Here is a 14,634-nt window from a genome sequence, read left to right as displayed (position 1 = left end):
TTGATTTGTCCCAGTCCCCCAGGCTTATTTGAGAGCATTCTTCTCACTGATAATATGAAGCCTGTAGAAACTGGAAAAGCAACATCCTACTTTGAAAACACACTGGATTTTTTTCAGGAAATAAACCAATTCCTCCTTCTCTCTGGTCATGGTGATTCTTCTCTTTGAAGTGCCCTACTTTCTTTGCCAACAAAAGCCAGCTTTATTATGGAGAATTCTCTTCTTTTACTGCTTCATTTTAGCAGGAGTTGTCTATGCCTTAAAACACCACAGAAGCATCAGGCAGCAGAATCATCCTCAGGTTAGAACTCCAATCATCATCATCATCATCATCATCATCATCATCATCATCATCATCATTATCATCATCTGCCCATCTGGCTGGGCTCATATTACTTTATTACTTTATGAATTACATTTATATCCCTCCCACTTCCTCCTAAAGAAGGCCAGGTGGCAAGCTCATGTGTTAAAACAATTTTATCAAAAGCATAGCAAAGACAATCACATATATTCACAGAAATATTTTCAAGATTGCCACGCACAGAAACTTTCAGTATTCAAATCATGGGTAAACAGGAATGTTGTAAAATTCCTCCTGAAAGAAAATAAAGAGGGGGACAGAGACACCTCACGGGAGGGAGAGGCATTCACATATGGGGAACTGTCATCAAAAAATCACTGTCACGGCTCAACATCAACTCAGCATTGAGTATATTGAGTGTCTAGAAAGGGGATTTGGGGGCAATGGCATGAAAAGGGGAAATGCATCTTTAAAAACAAAACAACAACAACAACAACATGTGCATTGCTGCATACTTTACGCATGTGTCTTTGGTAGAGTTTGCGGCTTCTTTGGCCTCTGACAAAAAAAAAATAGTAGAAAAGGAAGGAGCTGGAAGAGGGAAATACGAGTGCCTTAAAATGTGTGCTAATGTTACCCAAAGGCTTACCTCTGTCTTAATTCTATGATGCACTGTGACTTCAGAGCATCAGTTTCAGGGCTTAATTTCTGGATGCAACATCTGGACAGTTAACACTGCGCACTGTGTGTTGTTTTGGCCAACTTTCAACCATGGCTTCATGCCTGTGCTTGTTTTGAGACCATTACCCCATAGCTGCCCCTCTCCTTTTGTGGTTAACATTTTTGCTGTGGGTCAGCATACTCCACACAGGCCTCCTGCTAATATACTGCAAGCCCAACAGAAAAAATTATCTGCATCATATGCTCCTTGTTTGTGATACTTGGTCATGCTGGCTGGGGCAAATGAGAGTTGTATCCCAACAACAGCTGGAGTGCCACAGCTTTCCCCACCCCTGTATTATTTAATAGACTTTTTAACTGTATTTTTTGCTCCATAAGACACTTTTCCCCTCTTAAAAAGCAAGGGAAAATCTCTGTGCCCCTTATGGAGCAAAGCGAGAACCGGGTCCCTTCTCCCAGCTCGCTGTAAAGCCAGCGGACCGAGAGCTGCTTACCCGCTGTGTGCGGAGCGTTTAAACAGCTCTCAGTCCGCTGGCTTTACAGCAAGCCGGAGACCCCTCCTCCCGGCTCCCAGCGGCAGAGGGGCAAGCAGCTGCGGAGCTCATCCTGCCGCCGCTTCTCGCAAGAACGGGAGGGTAGCCCAAAAGGGATCAGCACCCCAAAAGGGCTCCTTTCGGGGCAATCATCCTGCCGCCACCACTCGCAATAGTGGGGGGGGGGGGTAGCCACGGTTGCCCCTGCGAGAGCCGGTGGTGGGATCAGCGCTCCGAAAGGGCTCCTTTCGGGGCGCTGATCCCACCACTGCTTCTCGCAAGAGCAGGCTTGGTAGGTACTTCCTCCCCCCTCCCCTCCCCTCCCCTCCCCTTCTGAAATATACTCGGAGTCGAGAGTGAATTTCATGCTCTTTATTCAGCTCATATTCATCAAGGAGAAGAAGAGAAGACGAATGGCTCTTTTCCCAAAACCATCTGCTTATATACATTATTTACACAATGGGCCTTGCGTGATTGGCTACTTCAGGGCTACACCTGTGGGCCAATTATATTGTGGATTGACTTCTGCCTGCAGCCTGATTGGCTGCTCCTACAGGCCAATCAGGTAGCAGATTCACTTCTGCCAGCCGCCTGATTGGCTGCTCCAGCAGGCCAATCAGGTTGCGGATTCACTTCCACCTGGAGTTGGATTGGGTAGCTCCCGCTGATTCTGAATCCTATTGTTCTAGGATTCAGCTCAGTACATAACACCCCTCCCCTCTAAGTTCCAGTCCTGCCCGGGAAGTTGCATTCGTAGTCCCCAAGGTCTGCTGGCCGCCTCCGTGTGCGTTGTGGCCTGGGGTGTTCCTTGGTCAGGGGTTCTGGTTCTGGCTCGTGTTCCGAGGCTGCTGGCTGTGCCGGGGCTGTCTGGTCTGGCGCCACTGAACCACTAGGTTGTGACTCTGGTTCCGGTGTCCTTCCAGCCTCGGGGCGCCCCTCTGTGCCTACTGCTTCTGCTTCCCCTGCCCACCCCTCTCGCTCTACAGGCCTCACTGCCCTGCTGTCCCCTTGGGACCCCTCTGTCCCGCTCTCCTCCCGGGTTCCTCCTGGGAATCGTCGCCGTAGCTGGTCGCAGTGGCGGCGCCAACATTGCCCCCCTTCCGTTAGTACCTCGTACGACACGGGACCGGTCACCTTGGTGACTGTGGCGGGTACCCATGCTGGGCCTGCCCCAAAATTCTTTGCATACACTGGGTCCTGGGCCACAAATGTCCGGGGGTTCCTGCCTTTCCCCACCACTACCTCATCCTGAGCTCTGTCGGGGTGAAGTCGGTCCAGTCTAGTTGCAAGGCGCCGGCCCATGAGTAGTTCAGCTGGGCTCCGGCCCGTCGTTGTACTTGGGGTGCTGTGCTGTGCTAGAAGAAATGCGGCAAGGCGGTATTCCCAGTCCCCTTGTGTTATGCGGCGGAGGCTGTCCTTGGTGGTCCGCACCATGCGCTCCGCTTGGCCATTGGTGGCAGGGTGGAATGGTGCTGAGCGGATGTGGCGGATGGCGTTCTGCGCTGTGAAGGTCTGGAACTCCTCTGACGTGAATGCGGTTCCATTGTCCGAGACGAGGGTGTCAGGGAGCCCGTGGGTTGCAAACAGCTTACGTAGTACCCGGATGGCTGCCGCCGTAGAAGTGGACGGTACCAGTGCGACCTCCAGCCATTTGGTGTAGGAATCCACCACTATGAAGAATGTTTTTCCCTGGAAGGGGCCAGCGAAGTCCACGTGCAAGCGTGACCATGGATGTCGGGCGGACTCCCAGGGCTGGACTGGGGCCCTTGGGGGATCCGGGCGGGATTCTTGGCAGGTCTGGCAGTGTTGGACCCAGGCCTCTATCTCTCTGTCAATCCCCGGCCACCACACATAACTCCTGGCAAGGGCCTTCATCCTCACTACCCCTGGGTGTGTCTCGTGTAGGGCTGTGAGGACCCTTTTGCGGAGGGGCTGGGGAACAACAACCCTGCTTCCCCATAACAGGCACCCCTTGTGGGCCGACAGTTCATGTTTGCGGTTTGTGTAGCCAGCGAATTCTGGCCCGGGGCTGCTGCTGGGCCATCCTCGCCACACCCAGTCCAGGACCCGGGAGATGACCCTATCTTTTGTGGAATGGTGCGCAACTTCTTGTGCCTGAATGGGTCGGTCGGGAAGCAGCTCCAGGGTCATAACCTCTTGCGCAGGCGCTGGGTCGGGGCCTGTTTCTGGTAGTGGTAGCCTGCTGAGTGCGTCTGCGTGGCCCATCGCCTTCCCAGGGCGGTGGATTAGTGCATACTGGTAGCCGGCAAGGAAAATTGACCACCTGAGGACACGTGGAGACAACACTTGGGGGGTCTGCTTCTCGGGGGCAAACAGGCCAAGCAACGGCTTGTGGTCAGTCACTATGGTAAAGGGCCGCCCGTACAAGAAATCATGGAATTTTTTTACGCCCTTCACGATTGCCAGACCCTCCTTGTCAATCTGTGAGTAGTTTCGTTCGGCTGCAGCAAGCGTCTGGGAGAAGTATGCCACCGGCACCTCTCTTCCATCCGGGAGTTGGTGTCCCAGGACAGCGCCGATGCCATAGGGAGAGGCGTCGCATGCCAGCACCACTGGCAGCCTCTCGTCGAAGTGTGCCAAGACCGAGTTCGAGACGAGCAAGTCCTTGACTGCCTGGAATGCGGCCCTTTGTCGCTGGCCCCACACCCAAGGGGCCCTTTTATCTAGGAGTCTGTGTAGGGGCTCCGCTACCGCTGCCTTATGGGGAAGGAAGGCATGGTAAAAGTTCAATAGTCCCAAGAATGACTGAAGTTCGGGCTTGCTCTTGGGCGCTGGGGCCTCACAAATGGCCCGTACCTTGTCACCGGTTGGATGGACCCCTTCTGCGTCCACCTTAAATCCCAGAAAGTCCACCTGCGGCACTCCCAGTAAACACTTTTCCCGCTTCACCTTGAGGCCCGCCGACTGGAAACGGTGCAGGACGGAGCGGAGGCGGTCCTCAAATTCCTCTGGTGTGGGCCCGGCGATCAGTACATCATCGAAGAAGGGGGTGACGCCAGGAATCCCTTTAAGGAGAGAGTCCATTAGATTCTGGAATATGCCTGGTGCCACGCTAACGCCAAATTGCAGCCGCTTAACTCTGAATGCCCCTCTGTGCGTCACAATCGTCTGAGCCTCTGCTGTGGCTTCGTCCACAGGCAACTGTTGATATGCTTGGGCCAAGTCCAGTTTGCCAAAGATTTTTGACCCAGCCAGGGTGGCGAGGACATGGCTGACCACTGGCACTGGGTATGCATGGGCCGTGAGAGCCTTGTTTATGGTGCATTTGTAGTCTGCACAGATGCGGACCGAACCGTTAGGCTTGACGGGTGTGACAATTGGAGTTTCCCAGGGGGCGTTGGGCACCGGCTCCAGCACTCCTTGCTCCACGAGCCGGTCCAATTCCTCGTCTATGCGGGGTTTCAGGGCGAACGGGACCCGGCGGGCCTTGTGCCTGATGGGTCGTACAGCGGGGTCTAGCTGTAGGGCAATGGGGGGTCCTGTATATCGTCCCAATGCCCCATCGAAAACCCCTGGAAACTCTTTGCATATGGTGTCCACGTCCACTTGTAAGCTAGTGCGGTTCACTCCGGTAACGGCTAGCCCCAGAGGTCCAAACCATGCCAGTCCCAGTAAGCTAACGTAGGGGCCCTTAACTACCAGCAAGTCCAATTGTTGCTTTCGCCCTCGATATTGCACCCTGAAGGTCCCCACCCCCATAGTAGGGACCTTACGTTTCTGGAAGTCCCGGAGGGTGAATGGGGCCGGCCTTAGTTTGGGACCCCCATTAGGGCACAGTTCCCTTAATGTTCGGGCCGAGATTATGGATAGAGTTGAACCCGTGTCCAGCTCCATGCGGCATGGGGCTCCCTCTATCTGTACCTCTATATAAATTTTCTCTGTGCTGGGATGGGGCAACTGGAATACCTGGTAGTCCGTGATCTCCGTCGAGTTGCCTTGGTGCATGGTGCCGTGTGACCTGGGGCTCCTGGGTCGGTCATCTGATGCTTGTCGACGGGTGAGTCGAGCCCGACACACCCGGGCGATGTGTCCCAATTTTCTGCACTGCCTGCACTCTGCGTTGCGGAAACGACAGGTCCTCCTCTCGTGGTTCTCCCCGCAGCTTGCACAGTTCCCTCCTTCTCGTCGAGGCTGCTGTGGTGTGTCTGCTGCTTGAGTGCGCCGCTGTACTCGGTGTACTTCCTCCCTGTCAGATTCGGATTCGTCGGTGAGGTCTTCGTGGTAGACCCTCGGTTGGGATGGCGGGGCCGGTCGTGCCTCTTGCGTTGACCTCTCGGCGGCTTCGGTTGCCAGGGCTTCCTCCAGAGCAATCTGGAACGTGAGGTCTTTTTTGGCGTAGAGGCGTCGTTGCAACATCTCGTCCCTCAGGCCACCGACGAGGCGGTCACGAAGCATGTTCTCCAATTCTGAGAAGTTGCATAACCGGGCGGCTTGGCGGAGGGAGGTCACAAACCCAGTTATGGTTTCCCCCGGGGCTTGCCGCTTTGCGTAGAAGGCATTTCGGCAAGCTACCACCGAGGGCTGTGGTGAGAAGTGCTCCTTCAGCCGTTCCATTATTGTTTTGTAAGAGACGGTAGCGACATCTCTAGGTGCAAGGAGAGCCCGGGCGATTTCAAACGTCTCCTCTCCACAGACGCTGAAGAATGTCGCCCTCTTCATGGCATCGTTGGTGACTTCTTTCGCTTGCAGGAGGAAGTTGAAACGGGCGGCGTACCCTTCCCAGTCTCCTGATGCTGGTTTGAATGGCAAGAAGCTGCTGTCGGTTGCCATTCTGGGTTCCTTGGGTCCTGGAGCTGAAGCCTGGATGCACGGTGCGATGCAGCGGTGCAGCAGGTGGCGGTGCTGCGGTGCAGTGCGTGGTGGCGGTCAGCTCATCAGGATCCCATCCTCGTCGCCAGTGAAATATACTCGGAGTCGAGAGTGAATTTCATGCTCTTTATTCAGCTCATATTCATCAAGGAGAAGAAGAGAAGACGAATGGCTCTTTTCCCAAAACCATCTGCTTATATACATTATTTACACAATGGGCCTTGCGTGATTGGCTACTTCAGGGCTACACCTGTGGGCCAATTATATTGTGGATTGACTTCTGCCTGCAGCCTGATTGGCTGCTCCTACAGGCCAATCAGGTAGCAGATTCACTTCTGCCAGCCGCCTGATTGGCTGCTCCAGCAGGCCAATCAGGTTGCGGATTCACTTCCACCTGGAGTTGGATTGGGTAGCTCCCGCTGATTCTGAATCCTATTGTTCTAGGATTCAGCTCAGTACATAACACCTTCCTTCCTTCCTTCCTTCCTTCCTTCCTTCCTTCCTTCCTTCCTTCCTTCCTTCCTTCTCTCTCTTCCCTCCCTCCCGCCCTCCCTCCCTCCTTCCTTCCCTCTCTCTTCCTCTCTCTCTCTTTCACCCCTTCCTTCCTTGTCTCTCTTTCTCTCTCACCCCTTCCTTCCTTCCTTCCTTTCTTCTTGAGGCTTCCCTCAAGGTCTGATTGCTTTACAGCGAGGCGAGAGGAGGAACGGACGGGAGCTCCTTCCGCGCCTCCTCCCAGCTCACTGTAAAGCAAGCAAAGGATCTGGGGATTGAATTTCCAAATTGCCCAGCCTCTTCCCCACCACTGTACCATCTCTGCTGCTAGAAGGAACCTCTAGGCTGGTTCTTGGGAAATGTTGAAGCTGTTGGTCACTGAAGTGGACCATTTGCTCATCTAGCCCAATACTGTCTGTTCCAGGGGTAGCCAACATTACCGGACTATAGCTTTCATCATGTGCCCTACTAGAGTTGGGACCCAGAGTGGCAGCAGGTCTTCAAGGTCTCAGAAAGGAATATTTTGCATTGCTTGCTACTTGAGACAGTTTTTATTAGGAGATGTTGAGGATTAAACCCAGGATCTTATGCATGCGAAACATTCTGCTGCTGAGTTTTGATCTCTTCCACTACAGCCTCCCTCTACAGCAGGGGTGCCAACTTGAATAGAATATTGGAGTGGGGGGCAGGTAAGCCCTGCCCGCATAATTGATCGCATGACGTGGCACACCATTTGAATGGCAATGCCTATTAACCTTGGGGGGAGGGCTAGGCCCCTCAAATATTTTAGGGGTGGGGCAAAGAGACCTTGGGAGTTGGCTCCTATACTCTACAGTGCTGGATAAATCCACATATTTGTTTTTGGGTTTTTTAAATCAGCCACAGTGCTCTGTTTTATCTTATACATTTAAAGTCGATAGCAACCTATTGTAGAATCTCCTTTTGCTAATAACAAATGTTTACAATTAGATGCATTCCCTAACCAAGTTTTTATTTCCTCTTGTTTCTTTTGTGTCTCAGGTCTGCTGGCAATCCTGATTCCTCGACTGGGCATTGTCATCTCTCTGGTGGGCTCAATCAGCAGCAGTGCCCTCGCCCTGATCATCCCGCCCCTTCTGCATATTGCCACCTACTACTCTGATGGCATGCACCCCTTGACCATTGCCAAAGATATCCTGATCAGTTTCATTGGTTTTGCTGGGTTTGTGGTGGGAACCTATGAGTCTCTCTTTGAACTCATCGTACCAACTCCCACCGCCGTCAATGCCACCGGTGCCTTATAAATGACACACTAAACCTGTGCGCACCTTTCTATTTTCCTTTGCTATAGAATATTTCGTCAGCCTGGCTGGATCCTGGTTTCCATTGTAGCAACTGCAGTGACTCGTTGCCACTTCTTTGCTTCCCGGCCGTATTTATTTTGCTGATTTAAATGCAAGCGGACAGTGGAAAAGGCAGGACTCTTATCCGCGTCTATGCTTCTTTATGCAAAGTCAGGGGCGGTTGATTGAAGAACCTTCACGGCACAGTTATTAGTCTTTGATAAGAGTGGGATTCTGTTGTCTGCTCCAGTGCGAGTCTCTCTGGTAGAATGATGCTGAATAGTCTGCAGGGATCTTGGTTTATACAGTCTCCTCTGGAATCTAGAGAATTAATAATTCCAATACTGTCAAAAGGGCGACAAAGCGCTTTAAACATCATGTTACCATGCCTTGGGAAGAGAACCCAAGACCGAGTGTATGGGCTGGAGGCACAAGATGCCACCATTTTGCTGATGCTAAGCAGGGTCGGGTCTGGTCGGTGCCTGGATGGGAGGCCTCCTGGAAACCTCCTGAATGCCACCTTGGATTCCATAACAGAAGTATGATGGGATTGAAACAAACAAACAAAAATCCTTGAATCTCTTTGCTGCTGTTCTAAAATGCTTCTGTCTTACAGATTGCATTGAGCTTTAAATGTGTGTCTGCATTCTTGGGGAAATGACATATAACTTGGAAGTGGTAGCCAGCACAGAATAGGAGAGAAACCAACAGAAGTCTGTTAGCTGTTTTTTTAAGTGGACTGCACAGATTGAAGAGCCTGTTGCTAATGTCCCCTTCTTGCTTTCTGCCCTGTCCCCTTCTCCACTTTTGGGTTCATATCAGCAGTAACGATGGAGTCGTAGGTAGACTCAAGCGCAATAAAATACAACGTACAGTACTTGGACCACTAATTGGGTTGTATGCTAAAGATGGCAGTTTCTGTTGCTCCTCAGCAGTACTCCATGGCAGGGGGTATACTTGAGACTCTGTGGTTTCAAGAATCCTGGGAGAAAGGTCCTTGTATGAATTGGGCATAGGATACGGTAATAATTTCAAAGAGGGAGGTAATACTGATTATAATCCATGGCAGGACATAGTCAACTGTAGGATACAAGCCATCCTTTCCTGTTTTGCAATGAAAGTTGCAACAAGCAGTTGCTAAACATTCGGTTTTGAAGAAAAGGAAGCAGTGACCATACAAAATGTACAGAAATCACAACTGTTGATGCTGTGCCCATGTATTGGGTCATAATTCAATGGAATCTAACTTTGCCTACAAATGAGAGCCATTTTACATGAGAGGACAAGACAAGCACACCCATCTAGAGAGAGAGATGTGGGATGATTTTGGCTGCCCCTCTTGTGACTCCTATGCACACAGTTGGGAGCTTGCTGTTGAACATGACTTTCGTTAGTTGTCATCTGTGCGGTCTTCACATGTGTACGTTTTTTACTACACCTGCTGAGTAAAATGTCCTATGCTAAAAGGCCCTGAAAAATTAACCAATCAAAGCCCCCCACAAAAAAAATAAAGGTGTTGAATATGTACATGAAAAGTCTTACTTTTAAAAATAACCTTGCATTTTTTGTCTTCTACTATATTATTTCCTCTCCTGTTGATACAGATTTTACAATCACATTGCTTTCTTAAAATAACTGGTCTGGGATTTTTTTAAAAAGCAAAACTTAATGTGCCAGCTTGATTTGGTGAAGTTCTTTTGTCTAAAATTCAAATTTTGCACATTAGCTAACCATAACTTGGAGTGCAGTCCTAAATATGTCTACTCAGAAGTAACTTACTGAGTTCAACTTAACTTTCAGTGCATGTTGTATGGTATTGTACACTTACTATTTTAACAAAGCCCATTTTAAACTTTATAGTGGACGCAAACCAACTTCCTTTTTTTAAAAAAATGCTCAGAAGTATATTTTAATTGTTTGTTACAGCATTAATTTATTGAGTATGTAATATAACTGTTTCTGGTTGCTAAAGTCCTTGTACATATGTACAGCTTACATTGCAGTGTCTTGCACTTCTGTCTTGATTCATCAAGGCTTCCGACGGATCCTGTATTTATTTCTCTGGGTGTAACCCTTATTGAGTTTAATGGGATTTGCTTGTGGGTAAATTTGTGCAGAATTGTACTGTTGGTTTCTCAGCTAAACAAAGAAAGGCATGGTGCTCATGGCACCTAGAAACATAGAGCAGCTAAGCAACTGGGCTGGCTTTACAGAACTATAAAACCCCAAATTTCAAGCCAGGGGGTTAGAAGTGGGAGATTTCATGAGTGCCAGAGATAACACTTCAGACATTGTACTTTACTGTTGATAAAAAAGTTTCTGAGATAGCTTTGCTCAAGTGTAAGTTTAAGGAAGTACTTATCCATACTTCCTTTTTAAAAATGTTCCTTTAACACTCTCACTCTCTCTCTCTCATATGTAATCACGACGCTTTATTTACTAGTCTCCAATGTAAATCCTACTACCACTCTCAGAGAAATGTAGAATGGCTTTCTATGCCCCTTTTTAATTCTCATAACACTACTACAAATGTATCCTTTCCTTTGAGGTCGACTTTAGGTTTACACTGGGAAAGCATTTCTCTTCCTACATGGTAAGGAAGGCAGGGGTTTAGAGAAATAGGATTAAAAACTGGACAAATTCTCTATACTGTACTATCTTGTTACTTAATGCTGAGACATTAATTGAAATTGCTTACGTTTTGCCCACTGGATCCAGAACCTCAGTGGGGGCACTTACAGTGCAGAACCCCGCTGTGTTGGTAGGTAGAAATTAGGGCACAATATTTTTAGATTATATTTTACAGAACACTCACACAGCTTTAAGTAAGAATTACAGGAGATAAAATTAAATTGGCTTTAAGCAGTAATTTCACAGTAGGGACTCCTTTTTTATGAGCTGGCATTTAGGCAGGCCATTCCTTCAAGACTATTTCTGATTGTTGCGCATTAGTTTACTAGAATCATTAGGCTTACAACTCATAGGGACTTTCACTTCCTACTGTTGTATCTTAAATTTTAGTGTCTGAAGACTAGCAGCTGTTTGTCGTGGGGTAAGCCAAACAAGGGAACTTTAAAGGGGCGATGAAGCAATCATTCGAGAACCTGAGTTGCCTTCATTTAGCCCTGGAGCTCATCCAGCTTCTCAGCTGAGTGCCATTTATACTATTTTGCATGTCTTATTAAAAATCACCTGCTGGAAGATGATGATTTTTTAATTTTCCGGGTCAGAATGCCACCCTCTTCCTTTCTCTTTGTATTATGGGGTGTCCTCCTTGACTTTCATTGCTCCCATAATGTCCAGCATGGATAAACATTGAATTAAACATTCAATACCACTGCATTTAGAAACCTTTTAATCTGTTTTAATCTGTTACTGTAATGGTACCTTAATAATTTCTAGTCTTAATTAAATATTAGTTGAAGTGCTCCTTTCAGTGTGAATAATGGTTCTACCTGACTCCTAGATAAATAAACTGCTTTAACAGCCGTGAATCTTTGGCTGGAGATTGTGGAGGGACACCACATATTAGTATCTGGATTACTGCTAAATATAACATGTATTGTTTGGGTGCTGGCAAATACACTTATCTGTGCAGCCTTGTTACTGTTACCGGGTATATGGTGGTCTTTGGAGATCTATGGTTTATGAAGTACCCATTTTACTTGCTGTTCAAAGTACCATGCAAGTGAACCGAGGCCTAGTTGTGCTCTGTACAGAATGCAGACAATAGGAGATTTTACTGAACTGAGTATTTTTGCCCGGTTAAAACATTTCCAGCACCTCGTGATTAAAACCAGAGAGGGATTTCCACGTCCCAGTTTCTGGACAGTTGATACCTGGTTAAGTTTCATGATAGTCTCCTGGTCTAGTTGAGACAATAATCTGACCTTTCACATACTCTCTCCATGAGAGTCATCTGTATTGATATTTCTGTGTTGACTTTGAAAAAGGATAGAAAGGGCATTCCAATCTCAAACCAAATGTATGTGTCATTTTTCTGTCTTATCTTTAATACTACCATGGTGATCACAGTTGTGGGAAAGATGCTTACAAGATCCAAACGCAACTCAGGTCTTCCCTTAAATTTCTACGGGAGGGGATTTGCTGGCTGTGACCTGCATAAGCTCACAACTGGTAACGTTTCGCTCTGCACAATCACACATACAACATGGTTGCCAGATTGAAGCACATCATTTATGTGCCTCCTTATAGAAGACTATGGGAAAGCCTTGTTGCCTGTGCAGATCCAGCCTCTGGGATTACTTTGAAATCCCATGAGGTTATTCTGGGTTTGCCTGTGATTAGCTAGAGGAGAATATGGGAATGTCAGTGCTCCTTTGAAGGACATTCCTGTGTTGTCTCATATATTTTTTAGGGCACGTTAAATTAGGGAATATGTTGATGTTTCTAAAAAATGACCAAGCAGAAGGAAATACATAGGATTATCCGCAAAATGGTTGTGAAAGAACAGGTAGCTTTGAAGATGGGCAAAGGGGTGTGTGTGTGTTTGTGTCTGTGTATATGGAGTCATTCATTGTGTATTTATTTGTGCCTAAATTTGTCTGTTGCAAGCAAATATTTTGTTTGCTGCTACTGTGCATATCAAGTGGAAATGCTCAGTTGTGTATGTGTGTATAATGGTGCTGTTCCTGAATCATGTTCTTTACTGGATATATTATTCAATAAAGTCTGTTTTTAACTTTATAAGTTTTCAACAATGACTTTGTTTGGAATGTTTTTGGATTGTTTGTATACATCTCCTAATATCTAACTTCAGCAGATTACTAATTTTAGTTATTTAAGCCTCTGTGGGTGAGGACTGGGTTGCCACACAAAGAACTGGGTTGCTTTTTTAACCGGAAGCTTGGTGAGATGTCGCACAGAGTATTGTATGTTACGATTTGTTTTACCTGGATTTTAATTGTTTTTCTTTATGTAAATAGCCCTGGACATTTTGTGTGTAACATAATAATAATAATAATAATAATAATAATAATAATAATAATAATGGTATGATGATTTCTGAATATGAGATCTTGATAAGAAACATGGTTCTGATGAAGAAAAATAAACTCAAAACTGTCTAGTCCTCCTTTATTATGCCTTACTGATACATTTACCATCAACCTTTGATGCACTGTTTTGTGAGAGCACTGTTTTCAGGAAAACAGTTCTCAGATTCTGAAATAATGTATTGGTTTTCCTCTCTCAGAATGTAGGTTTCTTTTGCTGATCAACTTACAGAAGTGCTTTAGACACAGTATTTTTATGGGCTGTCCTAAAGCCATCTCAAGGTAACCCACTGTTGCAGGAACGGACAACCTGTGCAATCCTTTGGCCCTGATGTCGTTGAACTACAAGTCCCATCATCCTTGACCATTGGCCATATTGGCTGTGGCTAACCCTAACCTCCTCCCTGCTCTGAGGCCTTGTTCCCACAAACAGTGTGGTTAAGAGCTGTACAGTGGTACCTCGAGTTACAAACACTTCAGGTTACAAACTCCACTAACCTGGAAGAGTTACCTCGAGTTGAGAACTTTGCCCCAGGATGAGAACAGAAATTGTGTGCCGGTGGCACAGTGGCAGCAAGAGACCCCATTAGTGAAAGCACGCCTCTAGTTAAGAATAGTTTCAGGTTAAGAACGGACCTCCAGAACGAATTAAGTTCGTAACTAGAGGTACCACTGCATCTGGTTTGAACTTGACTGCAAGTTGGGAGCTCATGTGATGGAATATTGCCCCTTTTGAAGGAAGGAAAATGTAGATACATGGTAACCTACTTCTCAAGAAGAAAACTAAGCTGGGAATTTCACCTTATCTTACTTTTCGGGTTGGGTTTGTTTGGTTTTTTTTGTATGGGACAGCATTGTATCATTTTAACCCTCTTCCCACCTGCACTCTGAAGAGGAGTGCAGTCCAGTGAGTGTCTACCATCTCATGTGTTTGGGATAAATACACTTAATTTGATCTTGTCGGAATTGGACTTCTAATCCAGTATAACATTGGATTAGTACTTCTTGCATCAGTTTACCTTCCCGCCTGAGCGGTCCCTATTTATCTACTTGCATCAGTTTCTGTGTACTGGATTCTACTTCATCAGATGCATTAAGTGTAATCCTCATTTGTGGTGTGTATATAAACGTGTGTAAAAAGGAAAACATGTAAAATTTGGGAGTTTAAATGACAACTAATGCCATTTAGGGAAGTTTTTAATGTTTGATGCTGTATTGTGTTTTTAATATTCGATTGGAAGCCACCCAGAGTGGCTGGGGAAACCCAGCCACATTGGCAGGGTATAAATAATAAATTATTATAGTGACAATGCAATTGGGACTTCAATTCATGCAAAATAAGCACAGTGCCTTTTCACAATTGCAGGAATTGGTGATAATGCAGTCTTAGAATGGTTGAGTAAACGAACCCCCGTAGTGAGACAGGGAAACCAATGTGTCTATTTGTTTGAGTCTGA

The 14,634-nt window shown here is 47.1% G+C and overlaps 1 protein-coding gene across 3 annotated transcripts in view; it reads left to right on the top strand.

Moving 5' to 3' along the window:
• The window catches only part of LOC118080440 (proton-coupled amino acid transporter 1-like), a 47,613-nt gene extending 34,359 nt beyond the window's left edge, over positions 1–13,254 (top strand). For all 3 annotated transcript variants that reach the window (XM_035105699.2, XM_060271629.1, XM_035105698.2), the window contains one exon: positions 7,861–13,254. In XM_035105699.2, the coding sequence (XP_034961590.1) occupies positions 7,861–8,123 (263 nt within the window). In that variant the 3' untranslated portion in view covers positions 8,124–13,254. The remainder of the gene's footprint in view (positions 1–7,860) is intronic.
• Positions 13,255–14,634: the final 1,380 nt, after the last annotated feature.

This window comes from Zootoca vivipara, chromosome 2, assembly GCF_963506605.1.
Source record: "Zootoca vivipara chromosome 2, rZooViv1.1, whole genome shotgun sequence".
NCBI lineage: Eukaryota > Metazoa > Chordata > Lepidosauria > Squamata > Lacertidae > Zootoca > Zootoca vivipara.
Note: the sequence above shows the minus strand (reverse complement) of the source record. Positions and strands in the feature narration are given on the sequence as shown.